Consider the following 16,847-nt stretch of genomic DNA (forward strand, 5'->3'; position numbering starts at 1 on the left):
ACACTCGGAGTCCTGCCTGCATTTTTTTTTTTTTTTTTAGTTCTCCTTCTAACTATGTGCTCCTCTGAGATACATGTACTTGATCCCTTGGTAAAGTCTAGGAGAAGTGACCAAACACCACCATTTTGAGCTTGAGTCCAGCCTAAATTTTCTTGAAGCAGACAATATACCCATTTGATTGCATTGTTTAGAAGGGACTGTCACTATCTGGGGAGGAGAGAGAAGAGGTGAAGGCAGGAGAGAAAACAACGCATCTTTCCTGTCTTGTCATGTGATTCTATCTATAGCCCTGAGCCTCATGGTTCAGGTATCTTACTGTAATGTTGGGAATTTCTCTGGTTTAGGTTCTTAGGTTCTTGGAAATCTTTACATAGATTGACCTGTTGGAGTGCCTAGTACTCTAGCAGCTCTTGCAAAGGACAAGAAAAGGCAACCAACATCATCCATATTTTCTAATGTGAACCAGTGGACTTGATGAGAAAGAAATAGCCCAATGATTCATTCTCCTGAGGCTACTGTCTTGCAGCCAAATCAGTCAATTCCTAGAAACGCCCCAAGTGGGGCTATTTCTCCCACCCTAGCTCCACCTTAAGCGATACAACCCACCCTAGAGATGCTGTTGATTGGGATGTCGACAGGTCTCCCTGGGTATGATGAGGTGATGGTAAAAATGAGAAACACGTTCAGTCCCAGTTATGGCTTGAAATCTCCAAAATGTCTCAATATTTTCAAAAAGAGAGATAACTCATTCTCAGACCTCCCCATTCACAGCCCTATGCAGTTCTTATCCTGGATCCTAGCTCCATGTCTTATAGTAGGAGCTGGATATGTGTTGGTTGAAGGATGCTCCTGTGACCGTTTCCCTTCATAGGCCCCTCAGCCTGCAGACCAGATGCTTGCTCTTACAAGGCCCGTCAGAAAACATGGGGCCAGTGACTTCACTTCCCACTCAACAAATGTGAGGCCACCAAAGGATATCTCTAGCTCTGGCAGTGATTCGCTCCAGCTTAATCTCTACAGCCACTACAAGGTGAGGGAGAGAGGACACTGCCTAAAGATTATAGGCAAATATGGCTACCTTTCACCACTTTCCTGGTTGGTGTGGATCCTTTCACTCCCAGTCTTAGCACCTTCCTTCCTAGGCCAGCACCATTATGCTCCATACCCATTTGTGTTGATGGATCAGATTGTCACAGTATTTGATATTCTGAATGGATTTGCTTCGGAATCTGGGGGGAAAAAATTGACGCATTGGAAAGAGCAATAGTTTTTGCATCTAGCCTCCCTGGGTGGTAAATCTCTCTGGGAAATTTTCATGCCAAAAAGCACATGCACTTGGGCCATATGAATTATCTATGGAACTGCAGCCTTTAAAACTACATTCTACTAGAGGCTCCTTATCAGATACCCAGGACAGATAGAACTTTGCTTTCATATATTCCTGCACTTTAAAAATATTTACTTATTGACTGCCAGGTACTTGTGAGCACCCAAGGCTACTGCTGAAGAAAATGAATGGTTCCTGATGGTAGAACAAGGCCCAAGCTGTATTTTTTGCTAGAAGAGACTTCCCTGTAAATGTATCTCCATGGCCATGTAAAGAATTAAAGATGCTTGATGTCTTAAGGGGTTCAGGGCTTGGGTTCTGAGCACAGGGGCACATTTCATCTCCCTAGCCTTTAATTTCCAGTATTGTGTTCTCTTCCAGTGTGTGTTTCCAATGGAAAGACCTATTCTCATGGCGAATCCTGGCACCCTAACCTCCGGGCATTTGGCATTGTGGAGTGTGTGCTGTGTACTTGTAATGTCACCAAACAAGAGTGTAAGAAAATTCACTGCCCCAACCGATACCCATGCAAGTACCCTCAAAAAATAGATGGAAAGTGCTGCAAGGTGTGTCCAGGTAAAAAGGCAAAAGGTGCGTTGGTTGGAAGCCCTGCCTTTGGTTGACTGAGATCTCCACATAGTCATTCTCAATGTTCTGTGAGCATCAGAAACATAGACAACCTGCCATATCATTGTAATGATAATCGTTCTACTAATAATAAACTGCATTCTCTCCTCTCTTGAAAGACTGGTAAGACAGTTGCTTGGAAGAAATGCCCTACTAAGAATTAGACTGAGGATTTGTTTGTGTCAACCATACCTTTGACTCCATGTAGCCCTAAGTGCCAAACTTTAGCCTTGGTTTTATAAATAGTAGAGAAATTAGGTTATGATGATGATTAGGAAGAACATAGCAGCTTTCATTTATATTACTGTTTAACTCATCAAAGCATAATCACATCCAATACTCTTTTGAGATAGGATGAGAGACAGGTGAGGTATAGTGGAAGGAGAGTGGGTTTTGGTTCTAATCTAAGTTGCTGTGCAACCTTGGAAATGTGCCCTATCTGCTCTGGGCCTTGAGAGCTTCATCTGTACAATAAAAAGCTTAGAACAGTTGTCCTCTAAGCCCCCTTCCAAGACTAAAATCCTATCACGATATTATTATTTCTCTGTTAAAGGTAAGAGAGGTGTATAAGTAGTGACTTACCCAGAGTCACACAAATAGATAATAAAACCAAGGCATAGAAGCCAGGTCACCTACAGCCCATTGTCTTTTCCAGGCCAGTAGAAAATGTAAACTAATAAAAAATGGCAAATTAATTCTTTAAATAGTGGTTTTAACACATGAGCTAGTTAAAAATATAGTTTGTAGTATTGGGGTTCACAGAGTATGGGATTGCTAATCAAGTACTCTAGCCCTTGCTCTGCCACTGGTTTCCTGTTTGACCTAGAACAAGTCACTTCACCTTTCTGAGCTTCAGTTTTCTTCTCTACAAAATAAGAGGGTTAAAATAGATTATTTCTTGGGGTCCTTCTAGCTTCAACATTCTAAGAGTGAATGAATTAATTACTTCCAAGGACATTAATTTATCATTTCTTATGCTTACATGCAAAGCATTTTTGTAAACACAGTTGAAAAAAACACACAAACATTTTAAAATGTAAACAGCTAAATTATTTATTCCTTCAATTTAGGGAATACCTCATTAGTATCAAGTGACTATGACCTTATTCAATGTATATTTTTTGAGCATCATCATGTAGGCCAGTGGTTCCACAGTTTGTCTACACATTGGAGTGGTCTGGAGAGCTTCTAAAAATACCTGTGTCCCATCCTTAGAGATCATGATTTAATTGATATGAGGTGCGGCCTGTACTTTGAAATTTTAAAAATGTCCCCAGATGATATTAATTTGCAGACAAGTTTGGGAACCCTTGCTCTAGGCCCAGGGTGATTTATGGTCTTGCTACTCAAAGTGTTATTTGTGGACCAGCAACATCTGAAAGCTAGTTAGAAATGCAAATTCTCAGGTTCTGCCCCAGGCCAACTGCATCATAATCTGCATTTCAGTAGGATCCTCAGTTGATTCAGTGCACATTTAAGTTTGAAAAGCATTTATTAATGTTACAAACAAAACCTTTCTTAATGTAATGACCCTCATCTTCCAGAGTAAATGGGCAGGGTGTGGGTAGGAAGAACAGGAGCTATCTGATCTGGAGTAGAGAATCGGGCCATTAAAAATGGTGGGGAAATGTATTCATTAAGGGTTGGGAGAAAGCACATTCTGATCTTGATATGGACCTGGGGGCCACCCAGTCATGATGGCCTATGATCTTCCAAGTCTGTGATCTCACTGGATCCTCAAACATTTTAGTGTTACGAGTAAGTCCACTAACACAATTTTCTCTTTGGTCAAGGGTCTAATGCCTGTAATATAAGTAATACAACATGATAATTTCAGATTAAAATAATAGCTACCTAAACTACCCCAGGTAAGATAAATCCTCCCATTATATAACATTACAATTTGAACCTCAGATCTTGAGACCAAATCCCATTTCATTGGGTGCTTAAGATTTTATTGATGCAGGTGATTCAAATAAGATGTTAACGAATCAAAAAGGTGTGAGAAGCCCAGCCAGGAGTGACTCAGCGGTTGAGTGTTGGCTTAGGATCTAGGAGATCCCGGTTCGATTCCTGGTCAGGGCATATGCCTGGGTTGCAGGCTTGATCCCCAATTGTGGGTGTGCATGAGGTAGCTGATCAATGACAACTCTCTCATCATTGATTTTCTATCTCTCTCTCCCTCTCCCTTACTCTCTTTAAAATCAATAAAGATATATTTTAAAAAAGAAAAAGGTGTGAGAACAGGACACAGAACAGGCATTGCTTTTAAATAATTGGCCTCTCAGATTGGTAATATTTATTAAAAATTTTACTTTCCATACTCTTTGGCTAAGCAATTTCACTCCTACGAGTCCTAAGAAAGTAATAACAGACATACACAGATATGCAAACAAGGATTTTTGCTGCAGTGCTTTTAACAATAGTGAAAAACTAAACAATTTGAAAGTCTATGAGGACAGTTAAATAAATTATGGTATATCTGTACTGTGGCATAGTACATAGCCATTAACAAAATAAACTGATGAAGAAAATAGAACCAGAGGCATGGATACATGGAACAGACTGACAAATGTCAGAGGGTCGGGGGTTGGAGGGAACTAGATAAAAGAAGGTGAAGAGATTAGCAAAAGACCACATATGCATAACCCATAGACATGGACAATAGTGTGGTGAAGGCCATGGGAGGGGGGCAGGGGATGGGTGGAGGGGGGCAAAGGAGAGGAAAATGGGGGGCATTTATTACAGTGTCAACAATAAAAGAAGAAGTGGTCACAGCAAAATAATAAAACCAAAAAGAATCACTGTAGACCAAGATTTAATGGCACAGAAAGATGTTTGCAATATATTTGTTAAGTACAAAGAGCAAGCTACAAAACAATACATATAATATAATCCCACTTTATGTGTTAAAAAATAAAATATCTATAATAGACAGACAAATAAGAAAACTGGAAGAGTATATGGCAGAATATTAACAGTGAGTATCTTTAGGTGACCGAATTATGGGTAATTTTTATTTTCTTCTTTTGGTTTATCTGTATTTTCAAAATTTTCAATGTATGTTATGTTTGTAATTAGAAAAAATAATAAAAGATATTATTTTTAAAACTGCCCTCCAAAATTTCAATTGGCAATACATTGAAGGGTCTGATTGACTAAACCTGTTTCTCTGAAAAAGCTGCTTTCCCACTCTACTGAGGTATGTGGACATAGAGGACTTATTATTTTGTTTGTTTGTTTTGATGTATCTCTGGTTTTATTTTTTTGCATTTTATTGAGTTTATTGGGGTGACACTGGTTAACAAATTATACAGGTTCCAGGTGCACAATTCCACAAGAGATAGAGGACTTATTGAGCAACATGGAAGTGAGGGTGTCTGTCCCATTCTGTGTACCTGTCTCTCAGGGAGCCAGACATTAGTGTCTTCATATTGAATGACTCCTGATAGTCACATTGCCTAACAGGAGTCACGATCCAGAGGTCAGGGCACCAGCTGCAGATATTCAGCAACTTCAGAGCATCAAAGGGAATGCGCTTGTTCATGCATTCCATCTTGAAATACGTATTATGTGCTTCCAGTGTACAAGATACTGTTATAGGCACTGAAAATAGAGAGATGAACAATACAGATAAAGGCTACTTCCTGGCATGTTTCTTACATTCTAATGGGAGAAAAGAAGGCAATCAACACAAACCAATAAGGTAATTTTAGGTTGTGATGAGTACTGTGAAGAAAATATAAGTAGAATCAGGTGGTAGTAAATGGGAGGTGAACATTTTCCAAAGAGTGGCCAGGGAAGCCTTCTCTAAAGAGATATTTGAGTAGAGTTCTGAATAATGTGACAGAGTGAGAAATGGGAATATCATGACATCACCACCTTTTTAGAAAATAACATATGACAGAAGAAAAGGAACAAAGGATTGAGGAGGGTTAAAGATTGATGGAAAAAAACAGTAAATTCAGGTATTAATGTTGAGAAGGGAAAAGAGACAAAATTCACTGATGATTCAGCCAAAAGTTTTGTTCTAACAAATGATTGCAGGCTCCTTCAATAACAAACTAGGGCCAAAATAAAGGATGTGAGTTTCACCTCACTCTTGCCTTTGCTCTGGTAGAGGCTGCTTTGCCTGGCTTATCAGTGGCCATCTACAGGGTTGTGTAGGACTTCCACTTCCCCTCTCACCCTACTATACCACCCTGATACCAGGAATTCCCATAATTACAATTCCTTTGGGATTACAGCATAAAAAGCCCCTGTTAAGACTTAAAAGTTTCCTGGGCTGGGCTAAAACATCTTCATCAGTCATCACCACTTCCTTAAGGAAATGGTTTCTTAATTTCTTAGTTCTGGGGGGCTCAGGACAGGAGCATTCCCCTAGGAAGTGGGAATGGCCAGAAATGATTTCAAGCATGGCATGCTTCCCTGGAAGGAAGTGAAACTAAGTGAATGTGGAGTGATCAGAAAGCACCTTGAGGTGGAGGCTGTAGAATGAGGATGTTCCCAAGTTAGTAGTTCAAAAGACACACTTTGTTTTACACAACATTTTCAAGTGCCAGCCAACACTGAGTCACTAATGGGTTTTGTTGTTTGTGGATCCCTTCTGGTGAGTGAATTAAGCTCTTGAAGGGGAAGGGATGTTGGTGTAGGATGACTCTTCAGGACACTGGGAGAATATTTATCATATTGTAGGTACTTCCAGTGCCTTCATGGATTTCATATGGCAGTTATAACCATAGCTAGTATTAAGCTGGTGAGCAAAATTTAACAAATGAACTCAGCTCTCATTCTAAAGGTGATAATTATATACATAGGAGTCCCTGTACATTTAGTGATCTCCTCCCCCTTCACCCATTTGAACAGTGCTAGCACACCCCTTAAATACCTAACATATCACCTTTTTAGACTGGGCCACCAAGGAATTAAATAACTGAAGAGAAAGTCAAGGAGAAAGGAAGCTTGATTCTAGGATAATCTACAAACTGAGTAATCCAACCTAGAATCATCAAGAAAAGATTTGGTTTTGTTCTTACTGTGCCAATATGGTGGTGGGGGTGGGAAAGTTATCTGGTCAGCAAGAGACATGCAATAGCTCTTTGATTACAACCTCTGGTCTAAATGTGTCTCATTCTAATACCAAATCAACACCAGTGCCAAAAACTAGATGTCAGATTAGTCATATGCATGCTATACCAAATGAATGGTTGGAAGACACACAAAAAACTGGCCAACTCCCTCAACTATGGATCATTTAAAGTATAAACTAAACTTGGATTTCAGCTTCCAGGAATAAAAGTGATCTTTCTAATTAGGATCATGGATCCAAAGCACTCAACAGTCAATGCTTTTTTTAAAAAAAATTCTCACCCAAAGATATGTTTTTTGTTGATTTTAGAGAAAGGAAAGGAGAGGGAGAGAGACATCAATTGGGATCAAACCCACAACCTAGGTATGTGCCCTGACTGGGAATCTAACCCACAACCTTTTGGTGTACAGGACAATGCTCCAACCAACTGAGCCACACCAGTCAGGACAACATTCAACACTTATATCAGATACTTTTACAGATGCTTGCTGCACTTATTCAAAGTTTTCAGGGTGTCCATGGCTTCTCTTTGTTGTTCCTGATCTGAGTATGCACTTTAAATACACAGCTGAAGAAGGTGCTGAGGGGCCAGCAAAGAAACCCTTAACTCACAGATAGCCAACTGAAAACACTTTTCTTGATAGGGTCTAAGGAATGAGGAGGTTGGAGTAGAATGGGGAATATTGGGAGGTGGTACTTTTATTCCTGGAAGCTGAAATCCAAGTTTAGTTTATACTTTAAATGATCCATAGTTGAGGGAGTTGACCAGTTTTTTGTGTGTCTTCCAACCATTCATTTGGTATAGCATGCATATGACTAATCTGACATCTAGTTTTGGGCACTGGTGTTGATTTGGTATTATCATTCCCCTTATAAACAAATCAAAGAGCATTCAGAAATGTCAAGCTAATTTGGATAGATCATTTGGGCAAGTATATGCACATAAATGAGTGTCATAGATGTTTTCTAAGTATAAGTGATGTCAGGGACGTTAACCAAAGCCCTCTTTCAGCCCATTCCCTAGGTCTTTGTTGGTAACACTGAGCTAGACAGACCATGATCCTCACTCAGCATAGAAAATCCTGTTCCCTTAATTGCCTAAGAGATTCATACCTGTTTAAGTTCTTCCTCCTCATGAAGGTCCACTTCTCATGTGGTGGTTGGTGGATCGACTTTAGTTTGTAGGTCAGTGTTATGTCATCCTGTGGACTTAAATGAAAGGTCATGTGCTCCTTTGTGATTTGGTGGCTGTTATAGTGGCAGCCTAAGCTGACACAATGAAATATGGGTGTAACTTCTATCTCTGTAAGAATATTCTTATTGATTGTCCACTTTTGATGAATATAGGTGTTACAAATAATTAGACAAATTCAGAAGTTCACTTCTAGTTTTGGAAAACTGTGACAAAATTATACCTGCTTCTTAATTCTAGAAGAACTTCCAGGCCAAAGCTTTGACAGCAAAGGCTACTTCTGTGGAGAAGAAACGATGCCTGTGTATGAGTCTGTGTTCATGGAGGATGGAGAGACTACCAGAAAAATAGCACTGGAGACAGAGAGACCACCTCAGGTAGAGGTCCATGTTTGGACCATTCGAAAGGGTGAGCAAAACAACATTAATTTTTCTATAGTTTTTTATTGTTTGTCTTGTTTTGTGTTTTGGGGTTTTTTTTGTAAAGGAGCCACAGGGAAGGAAAGGAAGACTCACCTTAATTTTGCTTCAGCCTGTTCCTCCATTTGGGTCATAAGATTTCCTGATTGCTTAGAAACTAACACATGACTAATATAGTTAATATTATGGCCTTTAACTTGAATCTTGGCCTAGGCTAAAAAGTAAGTATTGACCCTTGGGGTTTGTTGTCTTTCTCACACAAACAAGGCTAGAGAAATGATTCTCAACCCTGGCTACACATCAGAATCATCTGGGAGAAGTTTTTCTTAAATACCAAATGCCTGGGCCTACCCCCAGAGATTCTGACTAATTGGTTGGGAGTGTGGCCTGGGCTTAAGTGTTTTTTTAAAAGCTACAAAGGTGATTGTAGTGTGTAACCAGGGTTGCAAACTATCAAAATTTAGTCTACCATTCCTTCCAACATGAAGTTCCACAAACATGAAAATCCATTCATTCGGTAAAATGCAAAAGTCTCTTGAATCATGCTGTGTACTCTGGGGTAAGACAAATTTAAAACATCATCCTTTCCCTCAAGATTATAGCCTCACTGGAGGAACAAACCCAGTCATGATGTCCAATTTCTTTTTTGATTATTCGTATTATAGCAAGCCACACTGTGCTCACTGTAATCCTACAACGATTCAAACCATCCCATAGATAAAAGACAAGTGCTGATCTAGTCTGGTCAAGTTTTCTAGGAATCCAAATGTAGAGATGAGATTTCAGTTGGAAAATCATGCAAATCTTTTTTCTACTGGCACCTGCATAAGGCTCGAGAGTGCTCAAGCTTTAAGCATGTTCCAGCATCATACAAGGAGGTGTTTTTAAATGTAGCTACATGGCCCCATCCATGAAATGCGACTTCAGTAGCCTTGAGTAGCTTCTAAAGTTTTGAATTTTTAACTAATAGCTGGGTGGTTCTAATGCAGATGGCACTTAGACCATACTTGGAGAAATAACTGCTCTAGTATTTGGGGGGAGGGTTCTCTCCCTTTTCACAACCACCTTTCTTTCTTGAAAGAAAGAGTTCCTACCCCTAAAAAATGTGTTAGAACACACATATGTTTCTCATCCATGTTTATTTTTGCTCTATACATAGGATTGTTGATTTTCAGTCTTCAACTCCCTAGCTCTTCTATAACTGGTCACCTAGGACTAAGCACTGTTCTGTTGGCTTCCTCAGGAGTGGGCCTACTATTCATCATGCAACATCTCACACCCCACAGAACTGTGTGGATGTTTTTCAACTTGCATCTAAATAACCTTGTTCATAGTGCTGGGTAATCAAGGTCTGTGCATGGTGGGCAGAGAAAAACCCAGGCTTCATTCCCATTGCTCCTTGTAGACCTCTTGAGGACTAGTTAAGTGGGCTGGTAACATGTTGCTCCTTAACTGCAAGGCAGTTTTCAGTTGTTTACGTTATTTTGATAAAAGCTATTCAGGCAATGTTGAGACTATGCCCCCACCCCCTTATTTTAACTCTTCCCATTTTTATAAGAGAAAGCTAAAGGAGCTGTGAATATTCCCCAAAGGAAAATATGCTTTTTGGTGAGTTCAAGAACAGGAATGGCTTCTCCATTTACACAAACAACCTGTTTGCAATACCACTGCTGGCTCTCACCGCGTAGCCAAGAGGGCATCCCAGTGGTTTGGCAGGGACATTGTCTACCTAGACTTGAAGCAAAGACAGAATTTCTAATACTGCCTCTGGCTGCAGAAGCTCCAACCAGCACCTATGTTTGATTCCATGTAGCTTTCCTTAGGAGGAGGTCCCATGGTCAGCAACACAATTTCCCTTATCTTCATCCTCTGGAGAACCAGGGGGAGGCCAGTGAGCCCAGGAAAACAAATGGAGTTAATTATAATCCTTGAGCCATCCAAGTTCCTGGTTAAGCACATTACACAGCCCAGCTCGATACTCTTAAGCCCCAGTAATGAGATGATATGCTCAGCCCAAGCAGAAAAAAGGGCTGGTGGTTCCAGACAGAGAATGCCTGATCACCTGTCATACTTTTTTGTTTGGCCCCAGGCATCCTCCAGCATTTCCATATTGAGAAAATCTCCAAGAGGATGTTTGAGGAGCTCCATCACTTCAAGCTTGTGACCAGGACAACCCTGAGTAAGTGGTACTTCTCTTTCTTTACTCCTTCCTGGAGAACGCATCCAGTTTTCAGTGGTGCATAGCCCCAAATAAAGTTCCTCTGTGTTCTCAATGAACATTAGCAATGCTCAATATCAACATCAGAGGATTTTTTATCTCTCTTCTGGGTGACTTGGGGAATGGGGTGCCTGGATGTGAACTGAAGAGCCTGGACCTGGTGAATACAAATCCAGATTTAGTTGAGCATAAGCTACCTCAGATCAAGGTTTCCTGAATATCCTTAATGAAACTGCTAAACCCAGAGTCTCAAGATAGTTAGAGAAAGCTCACAGGATTCCAGATCTGGTGTATTTGTGGAGACTTCACATCTGGAAGGGTATGTCCTCTGGTGGTGGGGATGAGAGACAGAGAAAATGATTCTTGTATTGTATCAAAGCTCTGTTTGGTTCTTTGGAACTGCCCCTGGGTGGTAATGTTTCTTTAAAAACATTCAGGCACTCAAGCATACTTGTAGCTCTCCCACTTTCTACACTAGATGGAGCCTAGGGACTAGATACTGCTAGGCACTGGGGGGTGGGGAGCCCTTCTGAAGGAATAAAGGACAGAATTTCTATCCACAGGGAATTCTAATGGGCGAGACAGAACATGAAAATGCCTTCACCATGAATTAGTATACTTCTGAGGAGTTAAATACCTAAATGCTCAGGGGAATCTTCAAAGAACAATGAGATGAGTGCCAGGTGGGCTTAGTCGAGGAAGGCTTCAGGAGGAGGTGTGTTTTGAAAGAGAAGGATGTGACTGGGCAACAGGTCAGGGAATCAGTCCAGGAATAGAGTGCAGCCGAAGAGAAGACTCAGACAGGAGCAAACAAGAAGTGTGGGTGTGGGTGTGGGTGTGGGTGGGTGAAGAACAATCACAAAGACCACATAGGGTGCATGGAAAGATGAGAAGAGTTGGAGGTAAGAAATAGTCAGAGGGCCTGAAAGAAGCCAGTGAGAAGTTCAGATATAAGGCAAGTAGCATTGGTAGTTGCTCTATGCTTACAGTGTAGTGATATCAAAATGGTGTTTTGGAAGGATGTTTCTTGGCTTTCAGATGGATTTATTAAGCACCTACTTTGATAAAGCCAGATTCTGTAGAGCCCAATATGCCATGCTAAGAAGTTGGACTTGATCTCCAGACCAGAGAACCCCAGTGAAGGTTTTTAAGCAAGTAAAAAATGCAGTTGCTGTGTGGAGTGAAGTTGGACTGTTAGTGAAAAAGCTGGTAATAGTCTTAATTAGAAAGTGATTATACAGTATTAAGTCTGTTAGAGGAGCAGAGGTCACTGTGAGAAACATCTCTGATGTTAAATCATTAACAGTATCAAAGAGAGAAATGAGTTTGGAATGATTCCAATATTAACAACTTTATAGACTGGGTGAATTAGTAATACCATTCACCAATGGGAAACTTTGAAGAAGAAGCAGGTATTGGTGGAAAAAATGAGTTTCACTTGGAATCTTTAGCTTAAGATGCTTAAGAGCCATCTGAGTAGAGTTATCCAATAAGCCTCTGGAAATAAGGTTAATGAGATCAGTTTTGTGTTATATAGGAGACTGTTAGACAATAAACTGGGCAATAAGAGAATTCAAATGGAGAAGTTGGGAGTCCTTACATCTGAGTAAGGAATAAAGAATGCAGAGTGTAGGATCCCAGGATCAATTATGTGACTTTTGAAATTACCAATTTATTTCAAAGAATATGTTTCTATTCATACTGTGAACAAGACAATGTGCTAAGCACTGGGGGACTTGAAAGGTTATTTAAACAACTTTCTGCTAGTAACAAGTAGGATTTGGGGTGTATAATGGACGTAGACAGTGTGTGCTTCAGACTCTGTGCAGCTCAGGGAAGTGGGGAATGAGAGGATCCTGCAGAGTCATCTGGGGACAAAGAAGAACAATCCTGACCCCCTTTATATAATATCTCTCAGATCCTGGCACACAGTAGGGCTTCAGTAAAAGTTGGTTCCTTGCTCAAACCTTCCTTTTCCTTCTACCGTTCCATTGAGTTGGATAAAGTAAGGAAATAGGAACAGAGAAATTGAGTCTGTAAAGAAGGGGATCATGTTTTTATGTGGCTAGTGAAAAAAAAATTAAACATAGCTTTGGAATTAAAAGGAGCCTGCTAACTTTGGATTAAGAGTTCTCCAGGTGTGACATCATGAGTGCAAGAATATAAGGAAGACTGAAGAGGCTGTCCAAGATGGGCAGTTGGTTATGTATGCTATTGGACAGGGCAAGATGATAGCAGGAAAAGGAAGATCTTGCCACTCTCAAGGACCAGGAAAGTTAGAAAAGGAATGAACCAGAGACTGGGGTAGTTTCCAGTGCTCAACACAGAGTTGTGCGCTCAAAAATGTTTGCTGAGTTAGTATGACAGAATGCAGAATAGAGAAGTTGGCAAGGACACTTTGGAAGTGTGGACAGTTCCATGGAGGGAGAGGAGAAAACAGGGAATAGAAGAGATACAGCCATGTTTACCTGGAGTAGGATGGGATCGCATGTGGGATGTGAAAATGGAGCTCTATAAGGAACCATAGGAAGGGATTAAGGGGTGCTAAAGAGGGGATAAGGGCAGGCTGCAGACCTAGCAAAAAGCAGATTTGAGCACTTTTTAACAGAGGTTGGCAGGAATAGAGAAAAGTGCAGTAAATAATCAAGTAACCCAAACCAACATTTGGGCCCCCCAAAGTAAGCAAAACCCCAGTAATGTAACAGGTAGTGTTTTCCAAACTGCTTTATCTGACCTGGTGCCAAAGTGAACCACCTAAATAGTAACAACCTGATAGTGGGGCATTTTGCAAAAGCTAAATATACTGTAAAAATTCCAAGAATAATACTTAAATTTTATTCTTGAGGAGTCAGTTATATATTATTTTGGGGATTCTTAGCAAATGCTGTGTGTCAAAATGAAAATTCCATGGCCCATTTTCCATGAAAATTCCATGGCCCCCAGAAAAGTGTTTTGGGGGCTGTTTTGCTGAAAACACCTGGCATTTATATCCCCTGGTGGGTCAATGCATGAGTGGGGAAGGATGGGGGATATTGGTTATACTCCTAATTGGCTCTGCTCATGTATTACATATCCGGGCCACTTTGTATTTGTCTTTTAGGCCAGTGGAAGTTATTCACTGAAGGAGAAGCTCAAATCAGCCAGATGTGTTCAAGTCGTGTGTGCAGAACGGAGCTTGAAGATTTGGTCAAGGTTTTGTACTTGGAAAGGTCTGAAAAGGGCCACTGTTAGATGAGACAGACAGTATTGGATAGGGTAAAGCAAGAAAACTCAAGCTGCAGCTGGACTGCAGGCTTATTTTGCTTAAGTCAACAGTGTTCTAAAACCCAAACTCAAATGCAGTTAATTATTCACTCCATGCACAGCATAACTTGCTCCTTTATGTGGAGTGGTGTGTCACCCCTTAAACATCTTCTCCAAAGAGGCTAGAAGAGTCTTGAATTATTTGTAGGAGAAGAGAGATGGAACACCATAACTCTGCTCTAGTTTCTGGGAAAATCACATTTTTTTCACAGATTAAAGAGTAAACAAAACCCCAGGGTTTCTATCTAGAAAGTTATTCAATGAAAGAAAGAGAAGGGAATCACTTCTTAGTAGGAGTTCTGAAGTACAGAGAAAATATTTGTATGAAATTATACTCTGAAATTTAGAATGTCTTGTGTGGTTTTTAAAAAAACACACACAAAAACTCCCCATACACACAAACACATACACACACTAAACTACAGCCTTCATTCTGAGGCAAGGCCAGCATAGATTCTCCCCTCCTTTCCTTGGCCTGGCTCCCAAGAAGCTTGGCATTTTTTGGTACCCAGGAGGATAAATAAGGAACTGTGAGCAGAAGGCTCTGCCCTTGGGCCTGTGGTGAGGTTTTTGAAGTCACCAACTATAGTGGCAGGAAGCAGAATACGAATACCATGTCATGGCTGCATTCACTTCGAAGTGGTAAATAAATTTTCCCTAATACCACTTCTTCCCTTTTCTCCCTGTACCTACTGGACCTTCATAAGAAGTTAGAATTGGGTAACATTTTCAGAAACCAAATCCACATAAGACAAATAATTGTTGAATAAAGGAGTGAGTTGACAGATGTGAACAAGGCCATCTTTGTGTTTTCAAGTGAGTAAACTCACCAATTAATAGTACAATACTCACTAATTTTCTTGAAACCATAGTTCTCTAGTTCAAAATTGTAGGTGAAATGATTAAATTCTAGAAGCTCCTTAAAAAGGCAATTTCTATTCTCCAATTACAGGAATTGATTTTTTTTTTTAATAATTTTTTTATATCTTTATTGATTTTAGAGAGAGGAAAGGAGAGGGAGAGAGAGAGACAGAAACATCAATGATGAGAGAGTCATTGATCGAGCCCACAACCTGGGCATGTGCCCTGACTGGGAATCGAACCCTGATCACCTGGATCCTAGTTCAATGCTCAACCACTGAGCCACGCCTGGCCGGGCAGGAATTGATTTTTACTTTACAAAGGGCTTCAGTCTTCATGAGCTTCTGAGTGTTGGCTCTTCAGTTAGGAGGATTATTGCTTATTTGGGGAGATGGGAATTCTGAAACAGATCTTTATCCTAAACCTTCCTGCCATTCTCATCTCATCCATCAAGCATGGATTTGAATCATGGATCCTAGAGACAGCTGATCCAAAAATGTCTATTTACAGCCCAATGTAAGAGTGTAAGTTATCCATTCTGAGGCCTGGCTTTAGAAATTATTTTTGTGGGAAAACTATAAATTCTCCACAGGAAGGATGTCAAGCCTGCCTTTTAGATTTATCTCCTCTGAAGAGCATGAATGAACCCTAGTGAGTACTAAAAAATATTAAGGACCCAGAAATCTAATATTTCTTAATTTATGACCATAGGTAAGAGGAACATTTTTTTCTTAGAGTATTTGACACCAATATGGAAAAATGAAAAAAGTACAGTCTTTATGGTAACTTGCATTAAGAAGTCTGTTCTCATAAAAGAGGCACAAGTGTTTTGTGGCCAGGCCTTCATGGGACAGCCACTCACTAGCCCCCCTCACACATATTCTTCTTAGGAAAGGGAGGTAAGACATCCAGGGATGAAAGGCCATGGAGCTTTATTGGAGGGAGGGTGTTAAGTTGCTGCTCTCTCCCTCCCAGAGGTGGCAATATTTCCATAGTTTGGAAAGAAGTAACTGATCCTGAAGCAAAGTGGTGATTTCCCCTTCTTGATGACTCACCCCAAAGCTTTCCCACCCAAGTGTTCTCTGAAAGCTCAACCTTCAGAGAACACCCAGAGAGCTTCCCTAGATAGACTCCTACCCTCAGGTGATAAGACACACCTTTACAAAATGCTGTGTGAAGCAGGAACTGGGGAACTGTGCTGGGCCAACATAGAAACCCTCCAGTGTTTGATGTTGTGTAGGGAGTAGGACATAGGAAGAAGAGGCCAAGTGCCTGTAGTTAGTAGAGAGGAATGGATGTGGTTCTTCTTGTATATTTATTTGTATCATAAACACTTGGAACAATAAAGACCATAAGTACTATTTAGCAGTTGTAGCCATCTTATAGTTAACTCATGTAAACAATTAAGAGTAACATAACAGTATTATCCTTTCACTCTTCCCACAGGACATGTACCTAAATATGGTACTTATTTATGTAGTCACTGTATTTCTGGATTTTTAAATTAATAAAAAACTTAATTTTGAAAAATCATGTGCGATAATGCTGTGTGAGTGATTGACTCTCTGGACAATGGTGATCTTAGACTGGGTAACAGGTGATGGATAGGCCTGGCTGTTTCTCGCTCAGGTTGACAACCCCTCCCCCCATACCCACTATATCATAATGGCTAAGAGAGGGAACTTTGTAGTCAGACTACCTGAGTTTTTAATCCAAGCTCTGTACTTACCAGCTGTGTCTGTCAATTGCCTCAACTACAAAATGGGGGATAATAGTGGTACCATTGCATTTTGTCTACAATCTTACAGTGA

At 40.4% G+C, this 16,847-nt stretch overlaps 1 protein-coding gene across 4 annotated transcripts in view; it reads left to right on the top strand.

Moving 5' to 3' along the window:
• Positions 1–16,562, top strand: part of CHRDL1 (chordin like 1) — a 122,372-nt gene extending 105,810 nt beyond the window's left edge. For 2 of the 4 annotated variants that reach the window (XM_081125788.1, XM_081125787.1), the window contains exons 9-12: positions 1,709–1,903; positions 8,476–8,643; positions 10,744–10,833; positions 13,973–16,561. In XM_081125788.1, the coding sequence (XP_080981914.1) occupies positions 1,709–1,903; positions 8,476–8,643; positions 10,744–10,833; positions 13,973–14,103 (584 nt within the window). In that variant the 3' untranslated portion in view covers positions 14,104–16,561. Of the gene's footprint in view, positions 1–1,708; positions 1,919–8,475; positions 8,644–10,743; positions 10,834–13,972 lie in introns of all 4 variants that reach the window. The other 2 variants (XM_081125786.1, XM_081125785.1) reach the window with 2 other exon arrangements.
• Positions 16,563–16,847: the final 285 nt, after the last annotated feature.

This window comes from Miniopterus schreibersii, assembly GCF_964146895.1.
Source record: "Miniopterus schreibersii genome assembly, chromosome: X".
In the NCBI taxonomy this organism is placed as follows: Eukaryota; Metazoa; Chordata; class Mammalia; order Chiroptera; family Miniopteridae; genus Miniopterus; species Miniopterus schreibersii.